The 21081-nt window shown below is 42.4% G+C and overlaps 1 protein-coding gene across 1 annotated transcript; it reads right to left on the reverse strand.

The window, feature by feature from the left end:
• Positions 1-673: 673 nt before the first annotated feature.
• LOC106570276 (serine/threonine-protein kinase pdik1l) lies at positions 674-20603 on the reverse strand. The gene is made up of 3 exons (XM_014142414.3): positions 19974-20603; positions 18714-19009; positions 674-4917 (listed from the first exon to the last, which is right to left on the reverse strand). The coding sequence occupies exons 2-3, from the start codon at positions 18996-18998 to the stop codon at positions 4177-4179; spliced, it is 1026 nt and encodes a 341-aa protein (XP_013997889.1). The 5' UTR covers positions 18999-19009; positions 19974-20603; the 3' UTR covers positions 674-4176.
• Positions 20604-21081: the final 478 nt, after the last annotated feature.

A 21081-nucleotide genomic window follows, 5' to 3' on the forward strand; every position in this document is an offset into this window, starting at 1 on the left:
ACTAAAGCTCATCTACTTTCTAAAGATAGGAATGCTATCTCAATGCATTCCATGACAACATTGTGTCATTGTGCAGTAAGCAGTTTTGGTTATGTGATGGCATCAGGGTTAAAATAAACACCTTGGTTTTCTCCTGACTGGGAGGTGGCGAATCCACCTGGGGACTGGTTGTACCTGTATTCACTTCCCATATCAGAGCCTCTGTTGTATCCTTTGGGAAAACACATTGAACTGCACAACACATCTACTGAAAGTAAGCAGGAACAAATGAGTGACTAAAACTTTAAAAAAAAAACACTAGTTAAATGAATTTGTGTGATACCTTTGAGTTGCAGTGCAGGTCCCTTAACTCACCCTGACCCCATATGTTGTTGGAAGAGGGATTTTAGTAAGATTTGATAACGAGAACTACCCCATGAGATTGAAAGTACATGTTAGTTACTCTGTTGACAGATAACGTTTTGCTAGTGAGCTGAAATTTAGCAGTCAATTATCCAATTAACCAGAGGCTGAAGAGAATCAACTATATAACCTTTCCAATCAACAAAGGGTATCTACCACTCAATTAGCAGCTAAATTAATGGAAAACTTGCAGGTGAGTTGATCACTAAAATATTCACTATGTAATCTAACAGGACTTTGTTACATGCAAGAGGACTTTGCCAAATACAAGTTTATTTTTGTTGGTTTTATTTATAATTCAACAATGAATGACTTATTACAGCATGTATTGATACATCTCATTTCATCTCTTCAAAAATATCTTACAATGAAATACAAAGGAAATACTGTTCATAGAAAAGTTTGAGCCCCCCCCCCCCCACCCCCCCGGTTGTAATGTACACTGGTGCTTGATGTTTCTTTTCAACTGATGAGGTTTCTCTTTGTAATGGGTCCTGTTCTAAATAGGGCACTTATGATTTGTGTGTCCCAAATCCACCCTTTTCCATATATATAGTACTGTTAGACCAGGGCCTTTGGTCAAAAGTAGTGCACTTAGGCAATAGGGTGCCATTTGGGACGCAGTTTCACCAAAGGTGACACATCTGAGGAGTCTGGTAGGATTATATTTCAGGCAACAAGCTCTTCGCTCTTTCCCCATATCAAGCTCATCAGAAGCAGCAGACGTTTTTGGAGTTGTTGACCCCAGTTGTGTGTACCCAATCTTGTTACACAAACCAACTTTCAGCCAATGAAGACATAATTACCACCACATCAATACAGTATCCAACTGTAATTATAAACACACTTCTGTATCAATGACAGAAGAAACCCATCACAGCAAATATACAACTCGCTGTCAAGGCCCTTGAAAACAGAGCGTAGTAATCCAGTCACTTCCATGAGCCTCCTCCTTTAACCTCTGTAGTAACTCATATACAGTATATAGTCAGAGTGCACAAAACATTAGGAGCACCTGCGCTTTCCATTACAGACTGACCAGGTGAAAGCTATGATCCCTTATTGATGTCACATGTTAAATCCACTTCAAAATCAGTGTAGCTGAAGGGGAGGAGACAGATTAAAGAATTTTTAAGCCACGAGACAATTGAGATATGGATTGTGTGACATTCAGAGAGTGAACGGGCAAGACAAAAGATTTAAGTGCCTTTGAACGGGGCACGGTAGTAGGTGCACCAGTTGGAGAATGTCAAGAACTGCAATGCTGCTGGGTTTTTCGCCGCTCAACAGTTTCCCATGTATCAAAAATGGTCCACAAGCCAAAAGACATCCAGCCTACTTGACAACTGTGGAAGCATGAGTCAAAATGGGCCAGCATCCCTGTGGAATGCTTGACACCTTATAGAGTCCATGCCACAATGAACTGAGGCTGTTGTGAGGGCAAAAGACGGTGCAACTCAATATTAGGAAAGTGTTCCTAATGTTTTGTACACAGTGTATATTTTGGGTTCTAATGGGGTACAACAGTTTAAACTCATGAGGCATCAATTTATATTCTTCATGAATCAATGGCTACTTATAAATGAATGATAAGTCCAAAAATGGATGTAGCAACTACTGATTGCCCCTTTAATAAAATATGGATCTAAAAGGACAATCCGTGCTAACATTATGGGCGTAAAATAGCTGAGATAAGAACCTCAAAGCCAAAATTCTGAACAAAAATGTGCCTGGCCGACACAAAATCAAACAATATAGTGCTATATGTGCTAGTGTGTTTTGATATTCAAATAAAGCATAAAGTATGTTAACATCATGAAAGACGAGAGTATTTTGGCAATGGAAGACATTTTAAAAAGGCAGTAATGCAGGCGACAGCCAGGTCTTACGAAACACATTTTACAACTTCTGCCACTGTTTTAGAATGACACTCAAACTACATTTTCAGATGAACATTTGATGATATTGATATGTTCCCACAACTGTTAGAAGTGCAGAAAGTTTGGACTTGCAAGGCGATAGGCCGGAGTCCCGAGATGAGCCTTCCTGTACGTCTGTTAACTATACCAAAAGCCTAAATAGGCTTAGTATGGGTCTGTCGGAAGGAAGCATGGAGAAAGGGATTACCGGTATGAGCCAGGGTAAACTGAGGTGTGTGTGAGAGATTAAAAAAGAGGGCAACTACAGTCAGTAGTTGCCCCCAATTATTTTATTATATATGAGAGAAGGTTAAACAAATGGTATTGTGTGTCAAACTATTGCGCCTCTGGGCTCAGGGAGGTGTGCTGTGCTGGTGTCTCCCCTCGCTCTCTCTTCCTCTCTGAAGGAGCGAGGCATTGCATGCATAAGTAGACTTTTTGTTTGCTGTTTGACAATACATCCTCCATGGCCCCTAGTAAACACTGTTTGGTGTCGTCACACCATATCCAGCCTTCTCAAGGTGATAGATAGCAGGGTAAGTTAAGATAAAGGAAAACAAAATAAAAGTGCATTTGTCATCAACTGATTGCCACTGAAGTAGAACCCCTAACCATACCGTTCACACAGGTTTAATTCAGAACTAAACTGATCTTCAATTGTGAGAATTCAAGCTCTATATTATATTAATACAAGCAGAACACTGACTCTTCAGCCAAATATATTGATGTTGTTTGGGGCAGGAACACATTCCTTTATGCATTTAGAATAAGCAGCTTGTTGTCTCTGGCCTTTAAGTTATGAATTAATTTAAATTACATTCCAAACACTCCATTCCTCAAATTATTTTCATTCCGGGCCAATCATGACACTGGCTGGCTGGGAATTGCTAGGTTAGGTCTCCACTGGGCTGGGAATTGCTAGGTTAGGTCTCCACTGGGCTGGGAATTGCTAGGTTAGGTCTGCACTGGGCTGGGAATTGCTAGGTTAGGTCTGCACTGGGCTGGGAATTGCTAGGTTAGGTCTGCACTGGGCTGGGAATTGCTAGGTTAGGTCTGCACTGGGCTGGGAATTGCTAGGTTAGGTCTGCACTGGGCTGGGAATTGCTAGGTTAGGTCTGCACCAAGACTGTCAGTTCCCACTAGCCTAATTCCCATAGTTGGCTCAGGGCCAGCTCAGAACACACAGGCCTCTGATGTCATGTTGCTCTCGCTTCAAAAAGAGCCGTTTGTCTACAAATCCCAACAAACAGTATATCTTTGTTTTTACCTGAGCAGTGGGAAGTGTGCATGTCTGTTGAAAGGGAAGAGCAGGGTGTGGTCACAGAATTCTGGTAAAACCAGCCGTGCACAGTTTACGATCACTGAGGTGTGGAACTTTGTGTCTAATTGCATCCATATTATAACAGGATGCAGTCTCCCTGTATCATAACTTTAGTATGAATATTACCACAGAGTCTGGGGTGGCATTTGTAGGCAAACTACAGAGTCAACTTCTAACAGGTTAGCCTAAACCAGTAGCAGTGGGGTAGCTAGCAACTCTTCTTCTGCAAGACAGACAGCCAAATGTGCTTATGGACAGCCTTGCCATGTTAACATTCAAAACAACCATTTTTACAGACTGGCTGTCAACCTGTTGAGCTAGGTTTACCAGTACTTCCGATCCAATATCCAACTGCAAAGCCAAAATCTTTGCAAACTTTGAATTGTTCCCTTGAACAAAAAACTAAAAAAGAGAGAAGAAAATAGTGTGGCCTCCGCCACAAGACCTAACAGTGGTGAATTAGGCCTAGATACATGTGCTTGACATTGTGACTACAAGTCCCATGGTCCTCTCCCCTCCTATCCACCCTCATTATCACGTGTCCCAGTCGAGCTCTCTGCAGGCGATCCGGACCAGTCGGAGCTCCAGTTCAAAGGCGTCAGGCCTCTCCTGAGGGTTGAACGACAGCATCTCCCTGATAAGCTGTTTCATGCCGGCGTTCATGCTCTTCATCCTGGCCGGGATCAGCAGCTCCATCTTGGGGTTCTCCAGGAGCGCCTCCCCGAGGGGCACGATCTCCTCCCCCTGCTGCACGTAGCTTCCCAGGAGCTCTTTCTGGGTCTCCACATCCACGAACGTGATGCGCTCCACCATGGCCCAGATGATGATGCCCAGGGCAAAGATGTCTGCTTTAGCCGTGTAGTGGCCCTCCCACACCTCTGGAGCCATGTAGAAGTCTGTACCACACGCCATGGAAAGGAAACACTTGTTGACAGATGCTGGTTCCTCAGGGTTAAGGCCCGACGTGGAGCAGACCTTGGATAGGCCAAAGTCGGCAACCTTCAGGGTAGGCTCGGGGGTTCCCGCCAAGGTCCTTCCCTGGGAGATGAGGATGTTGTCAGGCTTCAGGTCCCGGTGGATGATCTGGTTTCGGTGGAGGAAGGCCAGGGCGCTTCCTAACTGCAGCATGAAGCTGGTGTTGGTCTTGCGGCTGGGTTTACGGGACAACAGATAAGCATTCATGTCTCCTCCGTCACAGAAGTCCATGACAAACCACAGGTAGTAGGCACAGCATGGGTCAAAGGTTATCTCTCCCTTCAGAGATGTCTCCACCAGCTGGTAATAAAGAAACAGAAAGAACATTAGTCTTAATAGTACATCACATACAGTGCAATTATTCAGACTAGGGGTCGACCGATTAATCGGCATGGCCGATTTCAAGTTTATAACAAGTCGGTAAATCGGCCTTTTTGGAAGCAAATTATGGCCGATTACAATGCAATCCACGAGGAAACTGCGTGGCAGGCTGACCACCTGTTACGCGAGTGAGCCTGCCACGCGAGTGCAGCGTCAAAAGGACCTTGTGACTGCAAGGGGCCAGGGTAAGTTGTTAGATAGCATTAAACTTATCTTATAAAAACATCAAGCTTCACATAATCACTAGTTAACCTAGTAATATCATCAACCATGTGTAGTTAACTAGATTTGTCCTGCGTTGCATATAATCAATGCGGTGCCTGTTAAATTTATCGTCGACTGACAGCGTACTTCAACATCGCCAAACGGGTGATGATTTCGTTGCACAAAATGTACCTAACCATAAACATCAATGCCTTTCTTAAAATCAATACACAGAAGAATATTTTTTAAACCTGCATATATAGTTTAATTTATTTGATGTTATGTTAGCAGGGAAACTGTCACTTCTCTTGCGTTCAGTGCAAGCAGAGTCAGGGTATATGCAACAGTTTGGGCCGCCTGGCTCGTTGCGAACTGTGAACAAATTTGCCATAATTATGACATAACATTGAAGGTTGTGCAAAGAAACAGGAATATTTAGACTTAGGGTTGCCACCCGTTCGATAAAATACAGAAAGGTTCCGTATTTCACTGAAAGAATAAACGTTTGGTTTTCAAAATGATAGTTTCCGGATTTGACCATATTAAATGAACAAAGGCTCGTATTTCTGTGTTTATTATAATTAAGTCGATGATTTGATAGAGCAGTCGTAGTAGGCAGCAGCAGGCTCGTAAGCATTCATTCAAACAGCACTTCACTGCATTTGCCAGCAGCTCTTAGCAATGCTTGATGCACAGCGCTGTTTATAACTTCATGCCTATCAACTCCCAAGATTAGGCTGGCAATACTTTAGTGCCTATAAGAACATCCAATAGTCAAAAGGTATATGAAATACAAATGGTATAGGAGAGAAATAGTCAACGCGTCATAATTCCTATAATAACAACAACCTAAAACTTCTGAACTGGGAATATTGAACCACCAGCTTTCATATGTTCTCATGTTCTGAGCAAGGAACTTAAACGTTAGCTTTTTTACATGGCACATGTTGCACTTTTACTTTCTTCTCCAACACTGTTTTTGCCTTATTTAAACCAAATTGAACATGTTTCATTATTTATTTGAGACTAAATTGATTTTCTTTATGCATTATTTTAAGTTAAAATAAGTGTTAATTGTTCATTCAGTATTGTTGTAATTGTCATTATTAAAAATACAAAAAAAAGTAAAAGATTAATAAAAAAATTTTTTAAATAAGATTAATTGGTATCGGCTTTTTTGCTCCTCTAAATATCCATATTGAAAAATTATAATCGGTCGACCTCTAATTCAGACCCCTTCACTTTTCCACTGTTATGTTACAGCCTTATTCTAAAATGTATTCAAAAATGGTCCCCCAATCTACTAACAGACTATAACGACAAAGCAAAAAACAGGTTTAGACATTTTTGCAGTATTATTCAGGCCACCCTAATTTCCCCCCATTGTTACATTACAGCCTTATTCTAAAATTGATTCATATTCTAAAATTGATTGAGGTGAAAACAAAAATAATCTACACAATAACCCATAATGACAAAGCTAAAACAGGTTTAGACATTTTTGCAAATGTATTACATACACATAAAAAAATGAAAATAAATAAAAACTTAATTACATTAGGTATTCAGACCCTTTGCTATTAGACTCTAAATTGAGCTCAGGTGCATCTTGTTACCATTTGTCATCCTTGATGTTTCTACAACTTGAGAGTCCACCTGTAGTAAATTCAATTGTTTGGACATGATTTGCAAAGGCACACACACCGGTCTATATCAAAAGATCCCACAGTTGACAGTGCATGTCAGAGCAAAAACCAAGCCATGAGGTCAAAGGAATCGTCCCTAGAGCTCCGAGACATGATTGTGTCGAGGCTTAGACCTGGGGAAGGGTACCAAAACATTTCTGCAGCATTGACGATCCCCAAGAACACAGAAGTTTGGAACCACCAAGACTCTTCCAAGACACCTGAAAATAGCTGTGCAGCAATGCTCCCCATCCAACCTGACAGAGTTTGAGAGGATCTGCAGAGAAGAATGGGACAAACTCCCCAAATACAGGTGTGCCAAGGTTGTAGCGTTATACCCAAGACGACAAGGCTGTAATCGCAGCCAAAGGTGCTTCAACAAAGTACTGAGTAAAGGGTCTGAATAGTTTTTTCCTTTGTCATTATGGAGTATTGTGTGTAGATTGAGGGGGGAAAAAAACGATTTAATACATTTTAGAATAATGCTGTAACATAACGTGGAAAAAGTCAAGGGGTCTGAAAACTTTCCGAATGCAATGTATATGGAAAAATAAGTTAAAACATTGACCAAATCGATTGGTTGAAAGAACAGAACGACTCAGTCAACCAACAATTTTTGTATTTATTTTTGTCGAGGAAAGCCCTAGTTATCATAATTATAACGACAATTTTCAACAAACAAGCTAAATTTGCTTGTCTTTGGCTTTGAATTCACAGCGTGATTGCCATCCTTTGTGAGCTGTCAAATAGAGGGGTGTTTACGTGTGGCGTGTTGGCTGTTTTTCTGTCTCGTGTTTTTATTTTATTTTATCATAACTCGTTGCGGGTTTCTGCTGAAGGAGCTGGGTTCACCACAAGCACGCACACATCTACTTTTGACAGCTGACCAGATCCAAACCTATCCTCTCCCATAGAAAATGTGCTTCAGGTTTTTGACATGCACACACCAGTAGGACAACTACTTGGGTTTTGAATTACAAGCTAATGCCTGGCAATCTTTATGGTACAAACACCATATTGACAGTCCCACCACCTAGGGAAACCCAGTCCATACAACAACAAAAAAAATGGGTCACAAATTGTCACAGCGAGCCGAGGCATCCGTAACCTAATAGATGCAAATAATCCACCAGCATTGGCACAGACAGATAATACGGTCCCTGGCCTCAGTGGTCCATTATCTTTGTTTTCCCAATACACACACAATAATCCTTTCCTATTATTGTGAGTTTTCCCTCTAAGCAGCAGCAGAACATTACAGAAAAGAAAGACTGAACAAAGGATTCTGGGAAAGCGGCCAAGCCCAACACGCTGGAGTGTTTAACAAGCTTGTAGAGCGGTCGGACAATGTGTGTAAGTGTGTGACAATGGCCCATGTGCCACTGAGGCTATAATCAGTTGTTTCCAGTCCCTTTAAACCCTCAGTTAGCCAGGGGGAAGGAACAGGGTTGACTGGGGAGTAGTCTCTAAACCAGTGCTCAATGAGGACATGAGATGCACCCTTAAAACCAGTGGTGATGGCATCACCTGACAGACGCGGGGACACAAGGACAGACGAGCTAAACATCCTGGCATAACCCAACACACAACAGATAGAAATAACAGAGGTCACAGACTTCTGAACTAACTAGAGTCCAAGTCGGAGTATAAACTCTGATTTGCATTTTAATGGATGGAAATAAGTATTTGACCCACTCTCAATCAGAAAGATTTCTGGCTGCCAGGTGTCTTTTATACATGTAACGAGCTGAGATTAGGCGCACACTCTTAAAGGGAGTGCTCCTAACCGCAGCTTGTTACCTGTATAAAAGACATCTGTCCACAGAAGCAATCAGATTCCAAACTCTCCACCATGGCCAAGACCAAAGACCAAAGACTGTAGACCTACACAAGGCTGGAATGGGCTACAAGACCATCGCCAAGCAGCTTGGTCAGAAGGTGACAACAGTTGGTGTGATTATTCGCAAATGGAAGAAACACAAAATAACTGTCAATCTCCCTCAGCCTGAGGCTCCATGCAAGATCTCACCTCGTGGAGTTGCAATGATCATGAGAACGGTGAGGAATCAGCCCAGAACTACAGGGGAGGATCTTGTCAATGATCTCAAGGCAGCTGGGACCATAGTCACCAAGAAAACAATTGGTAATACACTACGCCGTGAAGGACTGAAATCCTGCAGCGCCCGCAAGGTCCCCCTGCTCAAGAAAGACAGGCATGTATATGTTCTGAAGTTTGCCAATGAACATCTGAATGATTCAGAGGACAACGGGGTGAAAGTGTTGTGGTCAGATGAGACCAAAACGGAGCTCTTGGCATCAACTCAACTCGCCGTGTTTGGAGGAGGAGGAATGCTGCCTATAACCCCAAGAACACCATCCCCACCGTCAAACATGGAGGTGGAAACATTATGCTTTGGGGGTGTTTTTCTGCTAAGGGGACAGGACAACTTCACCGTATCAAAGGGACGATGGACGGGGCCATGTACCGTCAAATCTTGGGTGAGAACCTCCTTCCCTCAGCCAGGGCATTAAAAATGGGTCGTGGATGGGTATTCCAGCATGACAATGACCCAAAATACACAGCCAAGGCAACAAAGGAGTGGCTCAAGAAGAAGCACATTAAAGTCCTGGAGTGGCCTAGCCAGTCTCCAGACCTTAATCCCATAGAAAATCTGTGGAGGGAGCTGAAGGTTTGAGTTGCCAAACGTCAGCCTCGAAACCTTAATGACTTGGAGAAGATCTGCAAAGATGTGTGCAAACCTGGTGGCCAACTACAAGACACGTCTGACCTCTGTGATTGCCAACAAGGGTTTTGCCACCAAGTACTAAGTCATGTTTTGCAGAGGGGTCAAATACTTTTCCCTCATTAAAATGCAAATCATTACAACATTCTTGACATGCGTTTTTCCGGATTTTTTTGTTGTTATTCTGTCTCTCACTGTTCAAATAAACCTACCATTAAAATTATAGACTGATCATTTCTTTGTCAGTGGGCAAACGTACAAAATCAGCAGGGGATCAAATACTTTATCACCCTCACTGTAGACAACCCTGTGTTTAAATCAAATCAACTATGTGTACTGAGCTTGTCTGATGATTTAAGGTTGATTAAATAATTAAGACAAATGACTCAAGGAGGTAGCCAGATATCAAGATGGCCTAAACAGAAGAAGCAAATCTGTTCCCAACCTTCCTCCTCCCGCTGCTGCTGGCCTTCAGGAGTGTAACAGCAGCATTTGTGAAGTTGCCAGTAATAGGCTACACCAGGGGCCGTCAAGATTTTCTATTTGGAGTGCCAATTTATCTTAGCATTTCTACCGAACTGTGTGCCAGTAACATTTCTCAAAGTCAATGTCATGTGGCTAATCTAAATGAAAATTATACAAATCTAAAAGTAACTTTGATAGCCATTGCCAATTATGTAAAAATAGCCTACATAAAGCCAACAAATAAAAACATTGCAGCCTATAAATCACATTGCAGACAGGCAATTCTTAGTTCATACAATGTTTCAAGTTTGTTGCCATCAACTGTGTCTGGCCCAAAGCTCATGCTAGGAAACTTGCAATATCGTATCAAACATTCTGGGCCCTCAGTTTCCTGTGCCAGTGAGTGCGGGACAGTCAACACAGCTGTAGGCCATTTGTGCAAGGGATTACAAGAACTAAAGTCCTTTTCTTCACCCGACCTAGAATACCGACCGTATTATCTCCCAAGAGAATTCTCTTTGGTTATAGTCACAGCCGTGTATATTCCACCTCAAGCCGATACCACGACAGCCCTCAAGGAACTTCACTGGCAGCATTTATTGTAGCTGGGTATTTTAACAAAGCAAATTTGAGGAAAACATAACCCAAGTTATCACATTGCCTGTAGGACTCACGCTTCAAAAACCCGACAATTGAAACTCTCCTTTCCGGGATGGCTACAAGGCCCCCCCACGTCGGCAAATTAGATCACTACTTCATTCTGATCCTCCCTTCCCATAGGCAGAAACTCAAAACAGAAAGTACCTGTGCTAAGGTCTATTCAACGCTGGTCTGACCAATTGGAATCCATGCTTCAAGAATGTTTTGATCAAGCAGACTGGGATATGTTCCAGGTTGCCTATGAGATTAACATTGATGTACAGTGCATTCAGAAAGTATTCTGACCCCTTCACTTTTTCCACATTGTTACATTACAGCCTTATTCTAAAAAATGGATTAACCCATCTGGGCTAGGGGGCAGTATTTTCACGGCCGGATGAAAAACGTACCCAATTTAAACAGGTTACTACTCTGGCTCAGAAACTAGAATATGCATAGTATTAGTAGATTTGGATAGAAAACACTGAAGTTTCTAAAACTGTTTGAATGGTGTCTGAGTATAACAGAACTCATATGGCAGGCAAAAACCTGAGAAAAAAATCCAACCAGGAAGTGGATTGTAGTTTTTCAAGACTGGGCCTATTCAGTATACAGTGACTTAGGGTTCAATTTGCACTTCCTAAGGCTCCCACTGGATGTCAACAGTCTTTAGAACATGTTTCAGGCTTTTGCAGTCAACAGAGAGCGAACAAGACCTCGTGGAGTCTGATGACCGAGAGAATGACAGGCCACAATTACACGCATTCACGTGAGGTGGTAGCTGTGTTCATAAAGTTTTTCAAGACATTGGAATATTAAAGTTTTACTTTAAAAAGGCCCTAAAGATTGATGTTTTACAACGTTTGACATGTTTCAACGAACGTAAATATAACTTTTTGTCGTGAAATTTTCGGCACGCTTCCTACATTTGGAGTAGCTTACTGAACGCGCAAACAAGGAGTTATTTGGACATAAATTATGGACTTTATCGAACAAAACATTTATTGTGGACCTGGGATACCTGGAAGTGCCTACTGATGAAGATCAAAGGTAAGTGAATATTTCTAATGCTATTTAAGATTTTAGATGACGCCAAAATGGCAGGTATATGTATTGCCTGGTGTATTTTTCTGAGCGCAGTACTCAGATTGCAAAGTGTGCTTTCCCCGTGAAGCTTTTTTTAAATCTGTCACAGCGGTTGCATAAAGGAGATGTTCATCTATAATTCTTTGAATAACAGTTTAATATTTTATCAACGTTTATGATGAGTATTTTTGTAAATTGTTGTGCTGATTCACCGGAAGTATTGGAGGCAAAATATTTTCTGAACTTCACGCGCCAATGTAAAATGCTGTTTTCATATTTATATCCAAACTTTACCGAACAAAACATACATGCATTGTGTAACAATGTCCTAGGAGTGTCATCTGATAAAGATCGTCAAAGGTTAGTGCTTCATTTCGCTATGTTTTGGGTTTTATTGACACGTCCTTGCTTGGAAAATGGCTGTGTGATTATTTTTGTCAATGTACTCTTAACATAATCTAATGTGTTGCTTTCGCTGTAAAGCCTTTTTGAAATCAGACAATGTGGTTACATCAAGGAGACGTGCATCTTTAAAATGGTGTAAAATAGTCGTATGTTTGAGAAAGTTGAATTATGACATTGTTGTTTTTGAATTTGCCACCCTGATATTTCACTGGCTGTGTCCCGCAGGTGGACGCTAGTGTCCCACCTAGCCCATAGAAGTTAAATTACTATTCCCCCCCAATACCGCATAATGACAAAACAAAAACAGGTTTAGAAATTAGTGCTAATTTATTACAAATAGAAAATGTCAAATTTACATACGGTACCAGTCAAAGGTTTCTTTATTTTTACATTGTAGAACAATAGTGAAGACATCTAAAACTATGAAACACCATGTAGGGAATTTTGTGGAACCCCCCCCCAAAAAAGTGTTAACAGATTAAAATATATTTGAGACACTTCAAAGTAGCCACACTTTGCCTTGAGAACAGCTTTGCACACTCTTGGCATTCTCTCAACCAGTTTCATGAGGTAGTCACGTGGAATTCATTTCAATTAACAGGTGTGCCTTGTTAAAAGTTAATTTGTGGAATTTATTTCCTTAACCTGTTAGGGCTAGGGGGCAGTATTGACACGGCTGGATAAAAAAAATATACCCGATTTAATCTGGTTACCACTCCTACCCAGTAACTAGAATATGCATATACTTATTACATATGGATAGAAAACACCCTAAATTTTCTAAAACTGTTTGAATGGTGTCTGTGTATAACAGAACTCATTTGGCAGGCAAAACCCTGAGACATTTTCTGACAGGAAGTGGATACCTGATGTGTTGTATTACCTTTAAACCTATCCCATTGAAAAACACAGGGGCTGAGGAATATTTTGGCACTTCCTATTGCTTCCACTAGATGTCACCAGCCTTTACAAAGTGTTTTGAGTCTTCTGGAGGGAGATCTGACCGAACAAGAGCCATGGAACGATGATGTCCCATTAGACACCTGGCGCGCGAGTTCATGTTGGGTACCCTCGTTCCAATACGTTATAAAAGAGTATGCATTCGTCCACCTTGAATATTATTCATGTTCTGGTTAAAAAAGGCCCTAATGATTTATGCTATACAACGTTTGACATGTTTGAACGAACGTAAATATATTTTTTCCCCTCGTTCATGACGAGAAGTCCGGCTGGCTTAGATCATGTGCTAACAACACGGAGCTTTTTGGATATAAATGAGCTTTTTTGAACAAAACTACATTCGTTATGGACCTGGGATTCCTGGAAGTGACATCTGATGAAGAGAATCAAAGGTAATGGATTATTTACATAGTATTTTCGATTTTAGATCTCTCCAACATGGCCGTTTGTCTGTATAGCAAAGCGTATTTTTCTGGGCGCAGTGCTCAGATTATTGCAAAGTGTGATTTCCCAGTAAGGTTATTTTTAAATCTGGCAAGTTGATTGCGTTCAAGAGATGTAAATCTATAATTCTTTAAATGACAATATAATATTTTACCAATGTCTTCTAATTTTAATTATTTAATTTGTGGTGCTGACTTGACTGCCGGTTATTGGAGGGAAACGATTTCCTCAACATCAATGCCATAGTAAAACGCTGTTTTTGGATATAAATATGAACTTGATAGAACTAAAAATGCATGCATTGTCTAACATAATGTCCTAGGAGTGTCATCTGATGGAGACTGTAAAAGGTTAGTGCATCATTTTAGCTGTTTATGGTTTTGCTGACGCCTGTCTTTGAATTGACAAAACATTACACACAGCTATTGTCAATGTACTCTCCTAACATAATCTAACTTTATGCTTTCGCCGTAAAACCTTTTTGAAATCGGACAACGTGGTTAGATTAAGGAGATGTTTATCTTTCAAAGGGTGTAAGATAGTTGTATGTTTGAAAAATTTGAATTTTGACATTTATTTGGTTTCAAATTTGCCGCTCTTGAAATGCACCTGCTGTTGATAGGGTGCACCACGGGTGGCACGCTAGCGTCCCACATAGCCCCAAGAAGTTAATGTGTTTGAGCCAATCAGTTGTGTTGTGACAAGGTAGGGTTGGTATACAGAAGGACTATTTGGTAAAAGACCAACTCCATATTATGGCAAGAACAGCTCAAATACGCAAAGGGAAACAGTCTATCACTACTTTAAGACATGAAGGTCAGTCAATAAGGAACATCAAGAACTTTTAATGTTTCTTCAAGTGCAGTCCCAAAAACCATCAAGCGCTATAACATAACTGGCTCATGAGTACCACACAGGAAAGGAAGACCCAGAGTTACCGCTGCTGCAGAGGATAAGTTCATCAGTTACCAGCCACAGCATTTGCAGCCCAAACAAATGCTTCACTGAGTTCAAGTAACAGACATCTCAACATCAATTGTTCAGTGGACACTGCGTGAATCAGGCCTTCATGATCGAATTGCTGCAAAGAAACCACTACTAAAAAGGACACCAGAAAGTAGACTTGATTGGGCCAAGAAACACAAGCAATAGACAGATGGAAATCTGTCCTTTTGTCTGCGGAGTCCAAATTTGAGATTTTTGGTTCCAACCGGCGTATCTTTGTGAGACGCAGAATGGGTGAACGGATGATCTCTGCATGTGTGGTTCCCACCGTGAAGCATGGAAGAGGTATGATGGTGTGGGAGTATGATGGTGACACGGTCATGATTTATTTAGAGTTCAAGGCACCACAGTATTCTGCAGCAATACACCATCCCATCTGGTTTGGGCTTAGTTGGAGTATCATTTGTTTTTCAACAGGACGATGACCCAACACACCTTCAGGCTGTGTAAGGGAAATTTGACCAAGAAGCTGAGTGATGGAGTGCTGCATCAGATGACCTGGCCTCCACAATCACCCGACCTCAACCCAATTGAGATGGTTTGGGATGAGTCTGACTGCAGAGTGAAGGAAAAGCAGCCAACAAGTGCTCAGCATATCTGGGAAGTCCAAGAGTGTTGGAAAAGCATTCATCATGAAGCTGGTTGAGAGAACGCCAAGAGTGTGCAAAGCTGTCATCAAGGCAAAAGCTGGCTACTTTGAAGAAATCACAAATATAAAACAATTTGATTTGTTTAGCACTTTTTTGGTTACTACATAATTCCTTGTGTTATTTCATAGTTTGTCTTCACTATTATTCTACAATGTAGAAAATAATTTATTTAAACTAAGAAAAACCCTTTAAATGAGTAGGTGTCCAAACTTTGGACTGGTACTTTAAGTATTCAGACCCTTTGCTATGAGACTTGAAAATGAGTTCAGGTGCATCCTGTTTCCATTGATCATCCTTTATGTTTCTTAAACTTGGTGTCCACCTGTGGTAAATTCAAAAGACTTGCCCGTAGTGCGCCGAGACAGGATTGTGTTTAGGCACAAATCTGGGGAAGGGGACCAAAACATTTATGCAGCATTGAAGGCCTCAGGTACAGTGGACTTCATCATAAGCAAATGGAAAAAGTTTGGAACCACCAAGACTTTTCCTAGAGCTGGCCACCTGACCGAACTGAGAAATCGGGGGAGAAGGGCCTTGGTCAAGGAGATGACCAAGAACACGATGGTCACTGACAGAGCTCCAGAGTACCTCTGTGGAGATGGTTGTCCCATCTATGCAGCAATCCACCAATCAGGCCTTTATGGTAGGGTGGCCAGACGGAAGCCACTCCTCAGTAAAAAAAAAAAAAAAAGAAAGGCACATGACAGCCCAGCTGGATTTTGCCGAAAGCTACCTAAAAGGTCTCTGACCATGAGATACAAGATTCTCTCATCTGAAGAAACCAAGATTGAACTCTTTAGCCTGAAAGCCTAGCGTCACATCTGGAGGAAACCAGGCACAGCTCATCACCTGGGCAATACCATCCCTATGGTGAAGCATGGTGGTGGCAGTATCATGCTGTGAGGATGCTTTTCAGCGGCAGGGACTGCGAGATCAGTCAGGATCGAGGGACAGATGAATGGAGCAAAGTACAGAGAGATCCTTGATGAACTTGCTCCAGAGCATTCAGGACCTCAGACTGGGGCAAAGAATCAACTTCCAACAGCACAACGACCCTAAGCATACAGCCAAGACAACGCAGGAGTGACTTCGGGACAAGTCTCAATGTCCTCGAGTGGCCGAGCCAGAGCCCGGACTTGAACCTGATCGAACATCTCTGGAGAGACCTGAAAATAGCTGTGCAGCGACACTGCCCATCCAACCTGACAGAGCTTGAGAGGATCTGCAGAGAAGAATGGGAGAAACTCCCCAAATACAGGTGTGCCAAGCTTGTAGCATCACACCCAAGAAGACTCGAGGCTGTAATCGCTGCCAAAGGTGCTTCAACAAAGTACTCTGTAAAGTAACTGAATACTTGTGATATTTCAGTTCTCTTTAATAATTATGTGAATATTTCAAACCCTGTTTTTGCCTTGTCATTATGGGGTATTGTGTATAGATTAAATAGTTTTTGGTCCTCATCAATCTATTTTAGAATAAGGCTGTAACGTAACATTGTGGAAAAAGTGAAGGGGTCTGAATACATTCCGAATGCACTGTATACACAGACACGGTGACTGAGTTCATCAGGAAGTGTATAGGGGATGTTGTTCCTTCTGCATTATTAAATCCTACTCAAACCAAAAACTGTGGATAGATGGTAGCATTCGGTTTCAAAACTGAAACCGCAAACCACCACGGTAAGGTGACTAGGAATATAGTTGAATACAGTGTAGTTATTCGTTTCGTATGGCAATCAAACAGCCAAAACGTCAGTACAGAGACAAAGTGGAGTTGCAATTCAACGGCTCAGACATGAGATGTATGTGGCAGGGTCTACAGACAATCACGGACAACAAAGGGAAAACCAGCCACGTCACAGACACCGATGTCTTGCTCTCGGACAAGCTAAACACCATCGCCCGCTTTGAGGATAACAGTGCCACCGACACAGCCCGCTCTCAAGGACTGTGGGCTCTCGTGAGTAAAACCCAGGCCAGGCGGGCATCCTTTGAGCATGCACAGACCAGCTGGCTGGAGTGTTTAAGGATGTACTTAATCTCTCCCTAGCCCAGTCTGCTGTCCCCAATTGCTTCGAGATGTCCACCATTGCTTTCTTGGGTACAGGAACAAAAGTAACTGAACTAAATGACTATCACTTCTGTCATCATGAAATGCTTTGAGAGGCAAGTTAAGGATCATATCACCACCTTACCTGACACCCTAGACCCACCACAATTTGCATACCGCCCCAATAGATCCACAGACGATGCAGTCGCCATCGCACTGCCCTATCCAATCTGGACAAGAGCAATAACTATGTAAGAATGCTGTTCATTGACTATAGCTCAGCATTCAACACTATACTACCCTCCAAGCTCTTCATCAAGCTGGAGGCCCTGGGACTGAACCCTGCCCTGTAAAACTAGGTCCTGGACAGCACCTCCACTATGCTGATCCTCAACATAGGGGGCCCACATGGGTGCGTGTTCAGCCCCCTCCCGTACTCCCTGTTCACCCATCATTGCGTGGCCACACACGCCTCCAACTCCATCAAGTTTGCAGACGACAACAGTGGTAGGCCTGATTAGCAACAATGATGAGACAGCCTACAGAGACGTGAGGGCCCTGGCGGAATGGTGCAAGGAAAATAACCTCTCCCTCAACGTCAACAAAATGAAGGAACTGATCGTGGACTTCAGGAGATAGCAGAGGGAGCACCCCCCCATCCACATCGACAGGACAGCAGTGGAGAAGGTGGAAAGCTTCAAGTTCATTGGCATAGACATCACTGACAATTTGAAATGGTCCACCCACAGACAGTGTGGCTAACAAGGCACAATATCGCCTCTTTTGGCTTGCCCCCTAACACCGCCACAAACTTTTACAAATGCACAATTGAGAGCATCCTGTCGGGCTATATCACCGCCTGGTAAGGCAACTGCACCGCCCAAAACCGCTGGGCTCTCCAGAGGGTGGTGCGGTCTGCCCAACGCATCACACTGCCTGTCCTCCAGGACACCTACAGCACCCGATGTCACAGGAAGTCCAAAAAGATCATCAAGGACATCAACCACCTGACCACGGACCCCGCTATCATCCAGAAGGCGAGGTCAGAACAGCTACATCAGACTGTTAAATAGCCATCACTAGTCAGCTGCCACCCAATTACTTAACCCTGCACCTTGGAGGCTGCTGCCCTATGTACATTGACATGGAATCAGTGGTCACTAATAACGTTTAAATATGGTTTTACTCATTTCATATGTATATACTGTATGTCATCTAAATATTTCTTAATTCCATTCTTTTAGATGTGTGTATTGTTGTATACCACTGCACTGTTGGAGCTAGGAACAAACATTGCTTCACCCGCAATAACATCTGCTAAATGTGTATGTAAACAAAAAATGTGATTTGATTTATCCATCTATATAAAAAGTTTTTACCTCTAGGTATAGTGGGGAGCTGGACCCGTGGCTCATCCTCTGAGCCAGGTCATCCCTCTGCAGGACACACTCCTCCAGGTGGATGACATTGGGGTGCTGGCTCTGGATACTACTCAGGGCCCAGAATTCCCTGAGGGCCAACTCTACATTCTCTGGGCTGTGGCAGCGGATCTTCTTCACGGCCATCCGGGCTCCAGTGCGTTTCACCACCGCCTCGTACACCACACCGTAGCTGCCACGCCCCACCTCCTGGATCAGCTCATACTTCGGCTGGCTGCTCACCATCCTCTTCCTCACTGTGCAGAGAGAGGTGGTGGGGTTAATGGGTTACCAACGATTATTGTTGAGAGTTAGGCGAGGTCAGCAGCACAGAATGTAACACTTATGCCCCTTAGCTACTGAATAATCTCCCAACCAGGTGGGTTAATCTGTCATACGTGAGTTGACTTGACAGACCCCTCCTCCTTAGCACGTCAAAACCCATAGCTATAGGCCTATGCTAGTATTTTGAGGAAAACAAACTACCTAGCTAAGTGACAATGTCAAATGTATGACAACAAAAACGTTAGTGTTCGCATTTTAGCAAGTCAAATTAGGACAGTTAACTACCCACAAGAGAGCAAATGTGAAACCCTTAGAGGCCAAAGCTTGCTAAATGTAAACAAATCAACTGTGCCCCTCACTCTCTGACCTGTACGTGCACACTAACGCATGGCTGGCAGCTGACACATTTAGAAAAGGGTTAAATGTACGTTCGTCAGCGGACTGCCCAAATATGTAAGAATAAATCAAAATATAATCAAATAGTAATATGTTTAATTAGCTAAGCTCTTAGTTAGCTAACACGGAAGCGAAACTGTGTTTTAGGTAGCTAACAGTAACTAACGTTAGCTAACTAGGAAGCCAAGGGAAGAAAATGGTGGCTAAAAATACAATAGCTTATTAGCTAGAATCATAGCTATATACATGTAAACGTTATCTATGTAGCTGTCACCACAGGGGGAGGGGGGTGTAGACAAATTAGTTTGCTTAGTAGCTTAAGTAAACGACCTAGCTAGCTTGTTCAAATCGTGGACACGTTTATTGTCCTCTATGCGCCGAGACAAAATTAGCACATTCGGCTAACTAACTAGTCCCACACACCTGCGCACATCACCAAGCACCATGTCGCACGGGCAGACAAAAGAACTGGCTTCTTATGAAGACGAGGAAAGGAAATAAAGAGCAGCTAGCTATATATCTAGCAAGCTACACATTTACCTGTTTTCGTCTTCTCTCAAGGATTCATTTGTTGTTGTCTTTCTCACTTTCTATGGCAGCCATTAGCCACCACTCAGCCAAACACGTTGTCGCGCAGATAGACAAGTTCCGTGAGCGTGCTGAGCAAATCTGCAGCTCAAGTACCCCATCAACAGCGCGCGCCCGCTCGCTTGCCTCGCTACTAAAACAACACAGACTGTGTGCTCTGCAGAAGCGAAACTGGGAAATACTGCCCCCCTTTTAAGCAACCCTCTCTAGCTGAAAGAAAAAAAAATAACAATTGTGCCCCCGTTCATTGTATAGTTTTAAATTCATGCCAATGGATTCTTGCCCTGACAACTCCCTCCCAAATTATACAGTCACGGTGCCTCTCGCTTTCATTACACCAGTAAAACGAGGAATAACATTTCTTCTTCGGTGGAGAAATAACATTTATTTTCAATACATTTTTAAATTCGGTACACGCACTGAGCAACGTTCTTTCGCCGAGATTGACCGGGGTGAGTCGTTTCTGAGAGGATTGTAACGACATCGCACTGACATCAAAGAAATAGGTTGTCTTGGAAAACGATGAAATTTAAAAGTTTGTCTCATTTTTGTATAACCATCTTAAGTTAATGCAATTATTGTTTGTAAAATTGTATTGGTTTTCCGTCAACCCCCCTGAATGCCATATTTAGTTTGCTCCAATGACACCATGTAGGTTGTACCATTATATTTTACATAACACCGACTATATGTTAATGATCTTGAATGAAATGAAGCTCTGAAAGATACATTTAGCTCAACCATTATTTTAGCTAGTAGGCAGTATCAACAAAGAACGATATGATGTATTTTATCTTGATCAACACGGTTTGCAGAAAATGTAACTCCCCTGTCACAATATCTGTTTGGAGCATGCTCTTAAAGGGACAGCACCATGGACAGCACCATCACAGAGTTCTGAACCTAGAGGTGCAACATGGCGAGACTTCCGGTAACGCTAGTTAAACAGAGCAAACAGACCAGACCTGTGTTTGGGGTTTGAGTAGTCAATGAGAGAAGGGAAAATTCTTCCTTTGTTGTTAATTTTCTCGAAATCTAAAGACACAACGTAGATTCGAGC

The sequence above is a fragment of the Salmo salar genome, chromosome 14 (assembly GCF_965601325.2).
Source record: "Salmo salar chromosome 14, fSalSal1, whole genome shotgun sequence".
Classification (NCBI taxonomy): domain Eukaryota; kingdom Metazoa; phylum Chordata; class Actinopteri; order Salmoniformes; family Salmonidae; genus Salmo; species Salmo salar.

Excerpts from the sequence above, each read along its gene's own strand:
- LOC106570276 (XM_014142414.3), bottom strand. The coding sequence starts at position 18,998 with ATGGTGAGCAGCCAGCCGAAGTATGAGCTGATCCAGGAGGTGGGGCGT. Across the intron at positions 4,918-18,713 it reads GCTCCCCACTATACCTAGAG|CTGGTGGAGACATCTCTGAA; the intron begins GTAAAAACTTTT and ends CTTTATTACCAG.